Source organism: Diorhabda sublineata, chromosome 2 (genome assembly GCF_026230105.1).
Source record: "Diorhabda sublineata isolate icDioSubl1.1 chromosome 2, icDioSubl1.1, whole genome shotgun sequence".
NCBI lineage: Eukaryota > Metazoa > Arthropoda > Insecta > Coleoptera > Chrysomelidae > Diorhabda > Diorhabda sublineata.
Window position 1 is genome coordinate 36,243,736 of NC_079475.1, and position 16,046 is coordinate 36,259,781.

Here is a 16,046-nt window from a genome sequence, read left to right on the forward strand (position 1 = left end):
ACATATAGTTGGTTGTCAAATGTCAAAGTTATGGTTGCGTTCAGAAATTTAATTTGTGACAAAACATCTTCCAAAATATACGTGTTTTACATTCAATGAATCAAGTTTCTTGTATTTCGGATACGGCAACGAATTAACAATTAACCTGTGACATTTTTTCAAATTTGAGACAAAACTTACCGTAGTTTGTTCCGATTGATTCTTGTGTATAACTAACTTTAAAAGTACCTATTTTTCAGTAAATATGATCAAATATCTCATAAATTGCACAGTCTGTCAATACTGAATGAGTTGATATATTTTTATCACGAATTTATTTCTGTGTATCAAAAACTAATAACTTCAAATTATTTCGTCAATATACATCTTACATTACTCAATTTTTATACACTAAAAAGAAAAATTTAAAAACGATTTTGTTTTTTTAAGGAATATTTACGTTTTTTTTTATTTTCTAGATATCCTGGGGGCGACTGTACTTCCGATATCTGGTTAGCACGAGAATAATTTTCGATAACCTCAACGAACTTCGACACTCAGATAACCAATTTTGAAACGACTTGATTGGAATATTTTACTTATCTAATTATATTTTTATGTATAAATAAATTATTTTTAATATTCAAAAACCTACAAATCATTATTCTGATTAACTCAAAAGTATATTAAAAAATAGTGAATCGAACCAAAAAGGAGTGTGAGTTTTAATCAGAACGCAATTCAATATGTTTAACAAACAACACTCAGTCTATCGGTGACCTTCAGCAAGCAATATGGAGAAACCCAGTGAGTTTTTATTCTTGTCTTAAATTAAAATACTTAAAGTCTAAAAACAGTTTGATTGTTGAATGAACTAAAAGAACATTCTATTTCTGTGTATTTAATATTTTTATAACGAAGAAGATAATACTTAGTATTATTAGTAGTAGAAGATTTATGTAAATATTTTATACATATTAGAGAGAGATTCGTTAGAAAATTTTTAGGTAGGATAAGGGAGACTTTTTATAGGAGAAAGGTGTGTTGGAGTTGTCCCTAATATAGGAGTTGCTCCTCTGCAAGGCTTGTGGTGGTTGCGTGGGGTTATGTTGTCCTAGCTGGTAGTAGGAAAAACTATCGACTGTTGACCAGAAGAAAACGAAAAGAGAGCTTTAGATAAGTGAAAACGGCTCGTCTCGGCTTGGGGATATATTTTTTTGTTTATTTCTAATTTAAATGGGGGGCGGGCTGGTATAGCTACGGCTGCATTATTCCTTATCGTCGGCCATTTAGCTGGTGAACCCGTTCACCAGGTTACAGGAAAACCTGCAACACCGACGATTTGTACATATTTATAATCAAGATTATATGCTTCATACAAACAGAAATTTGTTTATAAAAAAGTTACAACTGATACAGTAATGGCTTGTATTAGAGAAACTAGAAATGAATAAAGATAAATGTCTAATTCTTAACCAACTCCTAAAGAAACAAGTTTTACAGAATTACAGAGATTTCAAGGCACAAAAAAAACTATTGATATGAAGAGTAAATTTCAACAAAAATGATAAAAATATAAAAATAGAACATAAGCTGTTTTTAAAGCACGTAGCCACGTGGAACCATTCGGGAGAAAGATTGTTACAGTTTGTAACAATTTGTAAATAAAAGTTTGTAAAAAGTAGAAAAAAAAACATAAAAATAACTAAATAAAGATACAAATACAATAAAATTTCTATATGTAGAAGAAAACCACAAGTAACAAAATTAAACCAGTATGCTGCATGTTCGGAATTAAATTTTATTATAATAGAAGTCGTTTACAGAGTAGAAGACACTTTCTAGTAAATATGCCCTCAAATTATTGCAGAACGCAGGAAAAGATTATTTTGATTGGCAAGTGATTGTGTGTTTTTTTTTGCATTGTAAAATATTGAGCCCTTAACTATTTCTGATCGTGAAGTAGGTAGGTAAAGGTCATACTCCGCGTTCCTTAGAGGATAGCCGTGCAACGACCTTTCTGAACTTGGAGAAGCGTACTTACGAATTAGGCCAACGGGTTCAAAGATGAATAAGGAAGAAAGAGTCAGAATTTTAAATCTTTTCTTTTAATCGATCGTCTGTATATCTATTTGTATGAGCTATAATACGTTTTCCTAGTACTAAATGCTTCCAAATAGCTAATATTCGTCGACAAATCAAAGATGTTTACGGTGAAAACATAATAAGTGCTGAAATGACGCGGAAATGAATTAAAGTCTCTAAATATGCCACTCGAACAATCAAGATGAAATGGACTATACGATGTGCCTAATATAGTGAAATATAGCCTTTCAAGAATAAATTATTTTAAGAAAATATTTACTTTTTTGTTTCTTTCATAAGGGTACTTACTTTAGAGTTTTTTTGGGAGATTTTTATTAAGTGGCGTTACAGAATATCGATTGAAATGTTACAAAATATTATTATGGTTTTCGATCCACACTGCAACGGAATGGCGGATCATGCACAATTTAACCATCCGCTAAAATGTTAAATTATGTATTGTCAATATGTATGATTTTTAAAAAAATCAGAATCTAAAGAGAATTATTTGTTTCTTAAAGTTATCGATAATTTATGAATAAAAAATTTTAAAAAAGAATGTTGCTGAATGAATATCGATTGTTTGAAATTTATAATTTGTTTGATAATCATCTCAACGCGAAACGCATGTTCGATTCAACTAATTCAGGTTCATTTTATAAAGCTTGCATGGGTTATGAACGTTTCACCTTAGTTGTCTCAGATTTGAAGATAAAAAGACTAGAGAAGAAAGAAAACAAGATGATCCTTTTGCACATATACATAAAATATGAGAAATATTCATTGACACGTCCTATCTTACCATAGACGAGCAGTTTCTGGGATTTCGTGGTAGGTGTACATTTAAAATGTATATGCCTAACAAGCCCTCTTAGTATGGTATCAAAATTGTATTGCTACATGATTCCCCATCAAAATACCTAGCTGACGGCTATCAATATTTAGACAAAGGAACAGAAACGGATGGTACTACCAATAACAAATTAATTTGTCAAAGAACTGACAAAATCTGTTTACGGCAGCAATAGAAATGTCATTTCGGTGGGACTTTTAGTAGAGCCATATAAACTAACAATCTTAGGTACAATGAGAAAAAATAACTCCAGAGTTATTAGAAATGAAAGGCAGGAATAATAAATCTTCAATGTTTTGTTTTGACTACAATAAAACTTTGGTCTGTACATACCAAGAAAAAATAAATGTGTATTATTGCTTTTAACATTGTATCAAGAGGCGGAAATGATACCAACCAATGATAACTGTTAATTACGAGGATAAATTGAAAAATTCTTAGCCTACTTTAGAACCAAAGAAAAAATTAAAGAGAAAAACGCGGAAAGGTGTTTTGTTTTTGCTGGACAACACCTCTGCACACAAATCTCATTTTGCCATGAAAAAATTCGTGATTTAGGCTTTGAATTACTAGAACACCCTCCTTATTCACCAGATTTGGCTCCGTCCGACCATCATCTCTTTCCTCAACTGAAAAAAACATTTAAAAGGTCGTGAATTTTCTTCCAACGAGGAGGTAATAAACGCTGGTTTGCAATTAGAGGAGATTATGTTGAGTAATAAAATATTTTGACATTGGAATTTTGTTTGGTTCTATATTAGGCTAAGAATTTTTCAATATATCCTCGTACATATAGCACAACTACTATAGTATTCTAGGTTAAAATGAATTGTTTAATGGATGCGTCCATTATATTTCTGTTTCTCACATACTAGTTATAAAAACCAATCTCGATTAAGTCCTTGAAAACAAAGCAACGGAGAATCCGTGATTAAAAGCATTTTGGAAGTTTTCTCTCTGAAATAATTTTATCTTTTCTACCGTGGCATTATCAGGATGTAAACAAGACCTCACTGAAGAAGCTATAATAACAAAACTGGTTTAAACTTGTCACTGATTCTCTCAAGACAACTACAAATTTTCATTCAAACATTTTGGTTAGGTTCTGTGAAATGCGGTCCAGGTTATGCCAGTCCTTTGGATGCAATGAAATACGGATCAAAAGAAAAACTTCTGTATGTAGTTTGTATTAATCCTAACGAAGGAGATGATAAAACGGACCTCTTAGCCACGGTTGATGTAGATCCAGAATCGTCGACTTATTGTCAAGTAAGTAAGTAAACTGGGGTGGAATACAAGGTTTCCTCTATTTTCTTTTAGATAATTCACCGTTTAAGGACTGGTAATAAAGGTGACGAATTACACCATTCCGGATGGAATATCTGTTCCAGTTGCCACAACTGCCACGGGCTGGTACGAGATAAACTGATCCTACCAGCAATAGGATCAGACCGAATATATGTAGTAGATGTTGGGAAAAATCCAAGAAAGCCTGAATTTTACAAGGTAACAAATACAAGTAGTAGTGAAATGTTGAAGAAATATTTGTTATTTAGGCAGATATTGGGTAATATAGGTTTGTAGTGAATAGGCTCATTTAATATAAAGTGTGTCCTTTATATTATGTTAAGTTGCTCGAGCACAACCAGATCGATTCGAATAGTCTAATACATTTTCAAATCTATTATAATTATTGTTTCTCGTGGACTTCGCAAAGATTTTTATTTACGCAACGATCTGATATGTACCAAAAATAAATGGAAACATTATGCAGAACTGTCAAAACCAAAATTTACTTTTGCATAATCAATTTACTTGAAAAATTCACTTCTACGTATCTTTCGAAATAACTTTTTAAAGAGAGCCATTACATTTTCTAATTATTTGCTTAGGATTCCGCATTACCCCCGACATTTGCCCCACCCAAAATCCGATTCCAAAATCTCCTGAGGGAATTAGCAGACGCCGAAGATGGAGGATGACATTCAATGCCTTAACAACTGAGATATCGTCTTTAAACATTCTATCACTGAAAGCGTGTCTGCTTCGGAAAGAACACTCTGAATGGTACTGTGGACACGTAGTCAATATCATCAAAGCACTCTGAGGAAAATTGAAACGGATGAAATATACATCGGATACTGGCCAGATACGAATCCAGTATCTCTTCGGATACTGGCCAGAGCCAACTATGATTTAACCTATAACTTCCTATCATCATAAGGCAACTGTGTACAGCTGGATGGAATGGCCATGGCTGCCAGAGATCTTTGTCTTCTATTTTATACGCTCCTAGGTGTAGAGCTCTGGAACTCCATAGTGTCTGATACTTCGAAAGCATCATTAGGTGTCTAATGGCTGTTTGGCTATTGGACAAGATGATGATCTTATTGCAATAGTTCCTATCTAGATTGAATTGGACACATGAATATACGCGGAACCGTTCCATTAAAAAATTTTTAACCCAAGCTAATATCAGTATCGAATAAAGCGAATAATCAATATTCCTTATCTAAAAAAAAAAAGTTGTTAAAGCCACTTTATGCATTTTATGTAGGTCATCGAAGGAAAAGAATTACAAAAATACAATTGTAGTACTCCCCACACGGCACATTGTTCACCAAATGGAGAGATAATGATTTCAGTTCTGGGTGACAATGTAGGTAACTCCAAATCAGATTTCATCGTTATAGATGCAGAGACTTTTAAAGTGAAAGGTAAATTACTCTTTATCCTCAATAGCTTTATGATAAGGTCATTTGTTGGGTCTCCTTTAATTTCGGATAAATAGTCGAACCTGGATAAGCGAAAACTCAATATTATACTCGCTCGAAGAGTACTCTCATTGATAAAGGTTACTCAAAATCATTGTGTAAGTATATTTTCAAATATGCTTTTCAATTTCAGAAATATTATAAAAAAAAATAGCAATTTGTCCAATTCTTTATTAGAACTTTCAGCATCATTCCTTCAAAAACATCGGTATCTTGGCATTCGGAGACCGATATAAACTCTACGTGTAAATTTCATATCTAGAAGGACGTTAGTGGTTGATTATTCTGTGGTAAAATTGTTTGAAAGAATTATGTCCTGAAATAGTGCAGTTTCCCAGTTGTATATAGAGGACAATTTTTGGGGTTTGATTTCTTCAACACTCCCTTTAAAATTATTCTAGTCATCCAAGCCTTCGTATTGCTATCTTATTTTACGGGTAAACTTTCCACACCTCCAAACCATTTGGTGCGCTTTGATTTACTGATAATCCAAGAAGCATTGTAGTTTATTCGTTTTTGTCATATTTGTACTTTGAAGAATAATTTGCCGCTCTCCGCCTCATTTCACTCCATAACAGACCCTTAGATATGGAAGAAAAATAAAGCAGTTTTGTCCGCAATGCTTTTTTCAAAAATATCTTTTAACACCTTCGAGCTCACTATTACTAAAAAAAAAAAAATTGTGTGTGTGTGTGTGTGTGTGTGTGTGTGTGTGTGTGTCAGCTCCGACGCACGACTGGAGTTTACTCCTTAAGTTCGATAGTCTAACCAGACGCAAAAAGAGTTTATTTAACTTAAAAAAGATTGGTTGATTGCCAGAATATTTTGGGCTTCCTTCATTAATTTTTTTTAATCTGTAAGCTCGCTGCATAATTATAAAAATTTTAACCGACTTTAAGAAAATTGATAAAAAAAGGTTTATATAAACATTTTTTTAAATTATTATAAGTAATTTTTTATTTAAAATATAATATTATCTTAATAATTAACAAAAATGGTTATAAAAAGATAATTATGTTACTAAATCTTTTACATACAATAATAAATAGTACATGAAAATTATTTAAATAAGCTAAAAAATAACTTTTCGAAAGAAAATTATATAAAAACATTATTATAATGAAAAAATATTGTCGATTTTTCTGATAATATTATCGAATTATTGACTACAGTTGTTAATATTTAAAAATTATTTATAAAATAAATCATAATAACGTGGAAGAATTTATAGACATCGACAAAAAATTAATTTTTGGTTAGGTTAGAAATTTTCTATTTTATGTGGATGCACTCGATAATTTATATTGGGTTGATTATCTAATTTTATGTGTTGTTTTCAAATATATATTTTTATGAACTACATCGATAATTATTAAAATATTTAATAAATATAAATTGCACATGCTCATACATATAATACATGAATTATAACGTACCTTGCAACCACGTGTTTGTTAGATGTTCCGACAATATCATCTACACCTCTTTCTGCCATAGTTATTTGAAAATACTTTCAGTTCACTTTAGCGGAACACAATGATAATAAAACTTCACAATGACAGCAATATAAGTATGTTGATACTGACAAATTAGAAAGTTGCGCATCATAGGATGCGCACCAAAAACGTAACGAGGTCATTCATGGATAGATTTTACTCCTCAAATTTTTCTCATACCGGGCCTCTTATATATGCAAATCGATTCTTAAGGAGTAAACTCCAAAAAATTTGTATTCCTTATTCCAAATTGAACATTTTTTTAACTATCTTCAAGCTATCTAGAGTCTGGTTAAACTATTCTACGACACACTTATCGAAGTGTACTTGTTATTAGCGATTCAAGTTTTTTTAACAGTACAAGTTTAATATTAGTATTTCAACTACAGATAATTGTTAAAATAAGTTTGTGATCAAGGTCTTCTATTTGAGGTAGTTTTTGAGGTTATAGTCAATTTGCAATTGGAATTGTCACATTTAGATTCAGGTTTAGCATAAAATAAGTAGCTATGGGTCAGTCGCGTATGGCCTAGGTAGAGACGCGTTGTCTCTACGAGTTTTCGGTAGCACTGACCATGCTTTCACGGAGTCTCTCATTTCACGAAGATTGTATGTGGACGTTGACCATTTGTTCCCTCATTCTTGGAGCACTTTACGTTGTAAGGTTGATTTGAGATCTGCACTAGTTAAAAAGTTCACGTACTCCGCACTACCACTATTTACAGCTTCCATAGCGACCAGGTCTGTCTGTTCGTTTCATTTTATTCCAATATTTGAGACGATCCAACAAAATGTTATTGAATGTATTGCAGTTGCTGGTTAATTTTGAAAAGTTTCGATTGAGATAAGGGAATCTGTGAGTTTGAGGTAACTAGGTTCGTCTGACGAAGCAGCGATGTGTGTAGCTCGATATATTGCATATAATTCAGCAGTGAAAGTGGAAAAGTGGATGGGGTTCGAGGAGTTCTGAGCATACATCTGGAGGTTGGTGTAATGATAGCCATATCCGTACCACGTTGATATTTCGATGCGTCCGTGTAAGTATGTACAAAGTTTTGTATTCATCGAGTATTTTACTAAAGAATCTTTTGGTGTGATGTTTGTCGAGGTAAGCTGGGTAATGAATTTGATGCTTTTTATTGTCCATGGTGGAGTCTGAGAAAATTCGATAAAAAGGCATTCAAGAAGGAAGGAATTTAATTCGCTCAGATATGATCTAATTCTAGCATAGAAAGGTTTGGCGATTCTGGGTTTATGTGAAAAAAGATTTGGGAATTTCTTGGAGAAGCAATTTTGGATGGTAGGATTAGATTTTACTTTGGCTGCATACGTAAAGCTCAGAAATAGACTCAGAGAAAGACTTTCCACTGGTGTTTATTAAATCTTTGCTATTCAATAATGAATAATAGAAAATGGATACCGGCAAGTTGCTTTCGAATGAGTTTACAATTTTATCACTCAATAAAATCACATCAATAATGTCAAATATACTTTCTCCAATGAAATCAATACATAAGTTGAGAAACAAACGCATAAGTATGCTGTAGATTTAGTATTGTAATTCAATTCAACTTTTGAGAGTTCCAAAAATATTATTGCATTGAATAAGTGTCTCTTCTGTCACTCATAGTGGTTTAGGGATCTGAAAATGACAGTCCCAAACTATATTTGAGTTTTCTCATCTAATTTTCGCTTAGTCTGATCCGACTACGAATATTTAGTGTTTTATAAGTAATAAAATCCATCACAAAAACGCAATTTGTTTCTTTAGATTTAAACACTAAAATGTATACAATCTTCAAAGAATACTTGGACGCAGCAATGTCGTTAAAACAAGTTTTCTTATTATTTTCTTTAGGAACTTGGATGAAGGGCAAGCAATCGCCGTATTTTAATTACGATTTTTGGTATCAACCTTATTTCGACGTGATGGTATCGTCAGAATGGGGGGCTCCTAAATTATTTAAGCGAGGTTTTGATTTTTCTGATACCGCACCTGATCGCTATGGGCGTAGTATCAACTTCTTTTCGTGGACAAAGAAGGAACTAATACAAAGTATTAATTTGGGAGAAGAAGGTATTGCTCCGTTGGAAATTAGGTTTTTACATAACCCAAAAGAACCTCAGGGATATGTCGGGTGTGCTATTGACGCTAATATTTATAGGTGAGTGTTATTATTGAGAGATTTTTCTTTTTATTTCTATTACTGTATATTTAGATTTTACCAAAAAGAAGATGGTACTTGGGCAGCACACAAAGTTGTAGATGTTCCTGCGAAAAAAGTCACTGGGTGGGTTGCTCCTTATATACAAGGTATATCACTTTTCCTTATTTTGTTAAATAATAAGCACCTTAAAATTGTTACAGGTCTGATTTCTGATATTCTAATATCATTGGATGACAAATATTTATACTTCAATAACTGGCTACATGGAGATGTCAGACAATACGACATAACTGATAGAGCTCATCCTAAACTCACAGGTAGATGTTATATTTAGTAAATCCTATTATTTCCGTATACTTTTCTATATATAATAATATTGAATCAACCACAACAAACCACAACCTTATTAACATCAATATGGTTTGGGTGCCATTTCAAGACCGTTGCTCTGATATCCTCCCACATCTTCAAAAGATCTTTAAAAGCAGATGTCGTCTATCTCTTTTTCAAAAGGAAACACATTTCGCTGAGTTTCTTGGTGTTCTTCAATCAAGATTTCTTGGAGTTCTTTAATGTGATCATCGTTTACCTCCAATTTCAGATCTCTCGCAGTTTCATCCATAATTTTGGAGTATAACTCGAATCACCTTCGTCACCTCGAACGAGGGATGGACACAGCTTCCGCCCGGCAGAAACCAACTTCATTTATTCATTTTCTTGATATCTTTCTTAGCTACTGTAGACCTTTTGATGCCTAGTAGTCTAGTAACATCAATAATTTTCTGTCCACTATGTATTTCAGTATAATCTCTTGGCTGGTTTTATAGTGAGCGTAATTCTTGACTCTCCACTCGTCTAGGATCCCATAATATGTATTGTCAGATGTTCAGGTTTTTCTGAGAGGCGCTTAGAGAAGCATAGAAGACAAAGTGTCTTCACACCAAGTATGCCAGAGGTTAGAAGCTAAAATCGTGAGGTGAGTGGGAATAAAAGTAGAAAATACAAGTGGGAATATTCGATTCATTTACAAAAATATGAACAATAAGTGCCTAAGTAAAATTTACTAAAACTCTAGCACAAAATAAAATAAAACTAGCTTTTACCCGCGGCTTCGGTCGCATCGAATCCATTAAATAAGTATCAGAAATCATTATAATAGAAAAGAACGAACTCTGTAGCTATATTAGAACCTGAGATATAGATCTTTGAATGTAGAAAAATTGCCAAAAATCCATAACTCCACATTGAATGTCCGCGCCTAGCTTCTCTCCAACTCGACCGATTTAAGTGTTCAAAAACTCAAAAGAAAGAAGGTGTTTCAGCGAGTGTTCTTAAACCAAAACGAACTCTGTAGCTATATTAGAACCTGAGATATAGATCTTTGAATGTAGAAAAATTGCCAAAACTCTACAAAAATCCATAACTCCACATTGAATGTCCGCGCCTAGCTTCTCTCCAACTCGACCGATTTAAGTGTTCAAAAACTCAAAAGAAAGAAGGTGTTTCAGCAAGTGTTCTTAAACCAAAACGAACTCTGTAGCTATATTAGAACCTGAGATATAGATCTTTGAATGTAGAAAAATTGCCAAAACTCTACAAAAATCCATAACTCCACATTGAATGTCCGCGCCTAGCTTCTCTCCAACTCGACCGATTTAAGTGTTCAAAAACTCAAAAGAAAGAAGGTGTTTCAGCAAGTGTTCTTAAACCAAAACGAACTCTGTAGCTATATTAGAACCTGAGATATAGATCTTTGAATGTAGAAAAATTGCCAAAACTCTACAAAAATCCATAACTCCACATTGAATGTCCGCGCCTAGCTTCTCTCCAACTCGACCGATTTAAGTGTTCAAAAACTCAAAAGAAAGAAGGTGTTTCAGCAAGTGTTCTTAAACCAAAACGAACTCTGTAGCTATATTAGAACCTGAGATATAGATCTTTGAATGTAGAAAAATTGCCAAAACTCTACAAAAATCCATAACTCCACATTGAATGTCCGCGCCTAGCTTCTCTCCAACTCGACCGATTTAAGTGTTCAAAAACTCAAAAGAAAGAAGGTGTTTCAGCAAGTGTTCTTAAACCAAAACGAACTCTGTAGCTATATTAGAACCTGAGATATAGATCTTTGAATGTAGAAAAATTGCCAAAACTCTACAAAAATCCATAACTCCACATTGAATGTCCGCGCCTAGCTTCTCTCCAACTCGACCGATTTAAGTGTTCAAAAACTCAAAAGAAAGAAGGTGTTTCAGCAAGTGTTCTTAAACCAAAACGAACTCTGTAGCTATATTAGAACCTGAGATATAGATCTTTGAATGTAGAAAAATTGCCAAAACTCTACAAAAATCCATAACTCCACATTGAATGTCCGCGCCTAGCTTCTCTCCAACTCGACCGATTTAAGTGTTCAAAAACTCAAAAGAAAGAAGGTGTTTCAGCAAGTGTTCTTAAACCAAAACGAACTCTGTAGCTATATTAGAACCTGAGATATAGATCTTTGAATGTAGAAAAATTGCCAAAACTCTACAAAAATCCATAACTCCACATTGAATGTCCGCGCCTAGATTCTCTCCAACTCGACCGATTTAAGTGTTCAAAAACTCAAAAGAAAGAAGGTGTTTCAGCGAGTGTTCTTAAACCAAAATGAAGTCTCTATCTTGAATAGAACTTGAGATATTAAGGATAGAACGTGTGTATGTGAAAAACCCCCATGTAAGTACAGGGGGAAATAGCATTTGAGTATAACTTGAGAATGGTGAAAATTAGATGAAATCCGATGGTTGATGGCTGATTTGTGCATCAATACCTTTCATTGAAAAAAAAATTAAGCAAATCGGTTGGGTAGAACGCCTGAACGGAATGGAAATCATCAATTTTTTTAATATATAATTAATTTATTCAGTCCGAATCTGAATCACTTCTTTGGAGACACATTGCCGCAGAATTTAATTTATTTGCTAACTCTGTAAACACGGCAGAGTTGTAGCAATAATTGCTATTTGAGTCTAAGCTTTTTCTTGAAAGTAGCCCCTCCAACATCGAGCTTCAATCTAATTTATTGTTTATTACATTGAGCAGTCTCAATTCGATTTCATTTTACAACGTTGCTTATCTCAATACTTTTTTTTTTAATTTCTAGAGTAAATTTTAAACTCTTTTTAAGGTCAATTATTCTTGGGTGGTAAAATTCTTTCCGATTCGACTATAAAAGTAATCGAAGATAAAGAACTTGAAAGACAGCCAGATCCAGTTTATGTTAAAGGTAAAAGATTCGAAGGAGGTCCTCAAATGATACAACTTTCTTTAGACGGTAAAAGATTATATGTGACTTCTAGCCTCTTATCACCTTGGGATAGACAATTTTATCCAGATTTAGTTAAAAAGGGAACAATAATGCTAAAAATTGATATAGACACTGAGAATGGGGGTATGAAATTAGATGAAAACTTCTTAGTTGATTTTGGAGAAGGACCTGATGGACCTTTATTAGCACATGAGATCAGGTTTGTATCAAATCTATGTATTAGAATACAAAGCATATTGAATAAATTCCTTATTTGAACTTGCATCATTTAGGTAACAGAAAATATTAATAGAAATGAATTAAGGACATTATACTCTAAAAACTTTAGAAGTTATTGATAATGTGCAAGTTTATTGTGCAAATTACCAAATGTAATATTCAAAATGATCTCGTAGAAACAAACAAATCAAAATAAGAATCACCAAACTTTCCCTTGGGTAAAATTTGAATGACAAACAAAACCTTATTACGTATGAGATAATGAATCAGTAACTTTCTCACAAATTATGGAAGAAATTAAGAGTTTCAAACCCAAAAAGTGCAGTGCATTGAAAGTACTTTTTATCAAATTCATTTGGACATTGGCAAAGACAGCCAGACAAATTTTTCTCAGATTTCTTGTGAGTTTTTCTCAAGTATTTGGTTTTATAATATTTTGTTGTCAGTTCAATTTCTAACAGAAATTTTCCCAACTAGTGAAATAATACTTGAAATATAATTCTGACTGTACTTCCTACATCATTTACATCACTTGGATAATCAAAAATTTTAGACAAAATGGTTGTATACATTTTAAAATAACATATAAGTACAATTATTGATTTTAGAAAATAGAAAGTATCTAAAAATACCAAAAATACAAAATACGAATTACATGATTGTACTAGATGCGATTTTATGTCGATCTAACTTAATTTAAAATCTTCCAAACTTCCTAGCTAGCGTCTTTTAAAGAAGATGGTGTTAAATAAGCGTTCTAAACGAATCCTTGAAAAACTTTTCCTATAAAGTACAAACTTATATCACCATGTAGTGATAAACTATTTACTATCAGACCGATCGTTCACGCGATTGGTTGGCTTCGAGCTAAGCGATTAATGGCGGCTCCAATAAGAGAAGGGCGCGAAACAGTGGTGTGTTCAAATTTTTATATATTATTATTGTAGTTATATTACGAATTCATGTGTGAAGTTGTTTACATTCGAGAGACCACATAACAGGAAAGACCAATGACGCGCGCAAACGCACTTGAAAAGAGAGAATAGAAAAGGCATATATGTAATACTTCTATATGGAAAGTTTCTATAAGTGGAAGCTGTTCCGACTAAGGAAGATGGAATGGCAACGATTTCTCTATTCTCCGATGTTCCAGTTCGGTTATGCGCATTTTCAAGCGTGCGCAGTACGTCTCGAACGAGAGAGAAAATGAATATTGTCGGCACCGTAACGTAGAGACGTTTTTTCCCATACCAACTGTCCATATAGGAATATTACATATATGAGAAAAAGACACAGAGGTCTCTCTCTTTTACAAAGAGTCCAAACTATTCAATACAGGGACTTTATTTACTATTAACCTGCACTTTTTGTTGCTATCATCAAGTCATCAATGAGTGAAGGACAATGAATGGATTTGGTTAAGTTTTTTGCATATTTGATTTCTCTGTGATAACACTGTTTTTAAGACAAAACAAAACGTAGCAAGATTAGAATGTATAAAATTTGTAGATTTACTTAAAAATTGTATTATCAGTGGCATCTCCGAAGGGCGCTAGTACCCACGGAAGGAATTGTTCGATAAAGATAAATTGGGTTAGATCAATATTAAATCACACTTAATTTGGGTGGGACATGAGAGTTTCTGAATACCCTGTATACGTGTACGTATGTTAAGTTATGAACCAATATGTAACCAGAAATTCTCTCTATTTGTTTGGTTTCAAAAGAATCTTAAAAAAATTCTCACTTAATATGAAATTAATTTAACAGGTACCCTGGTGGAGACTGTACATCTGATATTTGGTTGGCTCAGGACTGATGAAGCTTTTCCAACTTTTACACATAATTATTTATATGAAAAAATGTGTAATAGCTAACAAATTTCATTCTATTATACTCCTCACAATGTGAATAAATTTAGTTACATATCATACCATCTCTTTTAATTCGGAAATAAATATAAATAAACAAGTTTCATATATTCCATATCTTTATTAAATCCATTGCATGTATTACACATCTATTTACATATTTGAAACAAAACTTTCTATAGATTTGCATTCGGATAGAATACAATATTATTCAAGTGGAATAATTCGCGAAAAAATTGCAATAAGGATGAATTAACAGTTAAAAATTGTAAAAATTTGAAAACTAACCCAATATTTTTATACAAACTTCTCATTCTAGTGAATTTTCATTTTCAATTACAAATGGAGATGGCGTTACATCATAACGGCGCGTGAAATACATAGAGATATTACATCTCTATGGTGAAATACCGTTTACCAAAGGTACCGAATTTTTTCTAGCGACATTTTATGATAACTTAGCATTTATAGTGGCGGCTAGCAGCTATTATAGGCTATAAAAGACGATAACGTCTGAATTGGTTGGGTTCAATGGTATATACATATATCAATGGTAATAAAAGTATAATTGGTTGCCTATGATTAATATATATAAAGTATATGGACATGGTAATTTTATACTTCTGAATATATATGATTTTATATTGCAAAGTTGTGCCAATATTAGAAATAATCTCTGGTGGAAGGAGTACGTTACGAAAAATTGAAAGGAATTCTTGACAGAGATAGTTCTACTATTGGAACACGAGTTTTATTGAAGGGGCAGTCTAATATCACTTTGGGTATGATGTGCACCAATTCATAAGCAACACACAATACTTCTAGCAGTTTAACATATTGCCTATATCTTAGACATGAAACTTTTTACATTGCAAACTATCTAAGAACTATCAAACTATAATCGACCGCAATTATATGTCATAGCTCAATCCAATGTAATTAAAAGTAGTTTCGATTATTATTAAATTAAATACTGGTTTATTAGTGAAATATTAATAAAATATAGATATAGACAATTGCTTTACGATTTAAAAGAATCGATGATTGTATCGATGCATAATCGATTGCTAGAAATTAACGATTAATGTTTGAGTTTTCGGTAATTTTCTTGTCAGTTGATAAAATGTATTGGTAAGGGTAGGACGTGTTGTACGTGAAGGATTTGATCAAATTTTGACTGACCTTTTCTGTGACCTCTTAAATTTAGTAAATAACTCTTTGTGACAGTTTATTTAATCAACTAGTGTTAGTGATCTCTTGTTGTTTTTGTTCACCCATTTATTTCCATTATAAGTAA

General features: G+C 32.7%; 3 protein-coding genes across 6 annotated transcripts in view; all 3 read left to right on the plus strand.

Annotated features, from left to right (window-relative positions):
- Window positions 1-16,046, plus strand: part of LOC130453353 (methanethiol oxidase-like) — a 355,984-nt gene that overhangs the window by 11,492 nt on the left and 328,446 nt on the right. For 2 of the 3 annotated variants that reach the window (XM_056793050.1, XM_056793051.1), the window contains exon 9: window positions 459-552. In XM_056793050.1, coding sequence (XP_056649028.1) covers window positions 459-507 — 49 coding nt within the window. In that variant the 3' untranslated portion in view covers window positions 508-552. Of the gene's footprint in view, window positions 1-458; window positions 610-16,046 lie in introns of those variants that run through there. The other variant, XM_056793049.1, reaches the window with a different exon arrangement.
- On the plus strand, window positions 516-14,809 carry LOC130453352 (methanethiol oxidase). 2 transcript variants are annotated; one of them, XM_056793047.1, is made up of 9 exons: window positions 516-786; window positions 4,020-4,186; window positions 4,238-4,423; window positions 5,475-5,634; window positions 9,046-9,352; window positions 9,407-9,501; window positions 9,556-9,672; window positions 12,519-12,858; window positions 14,649-14,809. In XM_056793047.1, exons 1-9 carry the CDS (start codon window positions 774-776, stop codon window positions 14,695-14,697), a joined length of 1,434 nt encoding a protein of 477 aa, XP_056649025.1. In that variant the 5' UTR covers window positions 516-773; the 3' UTR covers window positions 14,698-14,809. The 2 variants fall into 2 exon arrangements, with proteins under 2 accessions (XP_056649025.1, XP_056649024.1); XM_056793046.1 differs by lacking the exon at window positions 14,649-14,809 and having other exon boundaries at window positions 634-786; window positions 12,519-13,914.
- Window positions 15,860-16,046, plus strand: part of LOC130453356 (ADP-ribosylation factor-like protein 4A) — an 80,995-nt gene continuing 80,808 nt past the window's right edge. The window contains exon 1 of the mRNA XM_056793055.1: window positions 15,860-16,042. The gene's annotated coding sequence lies outside the window, so the exon portion shown is untranslated. The remainder of the gene's footprint in view (window positions 16,043-16,046) is intronic.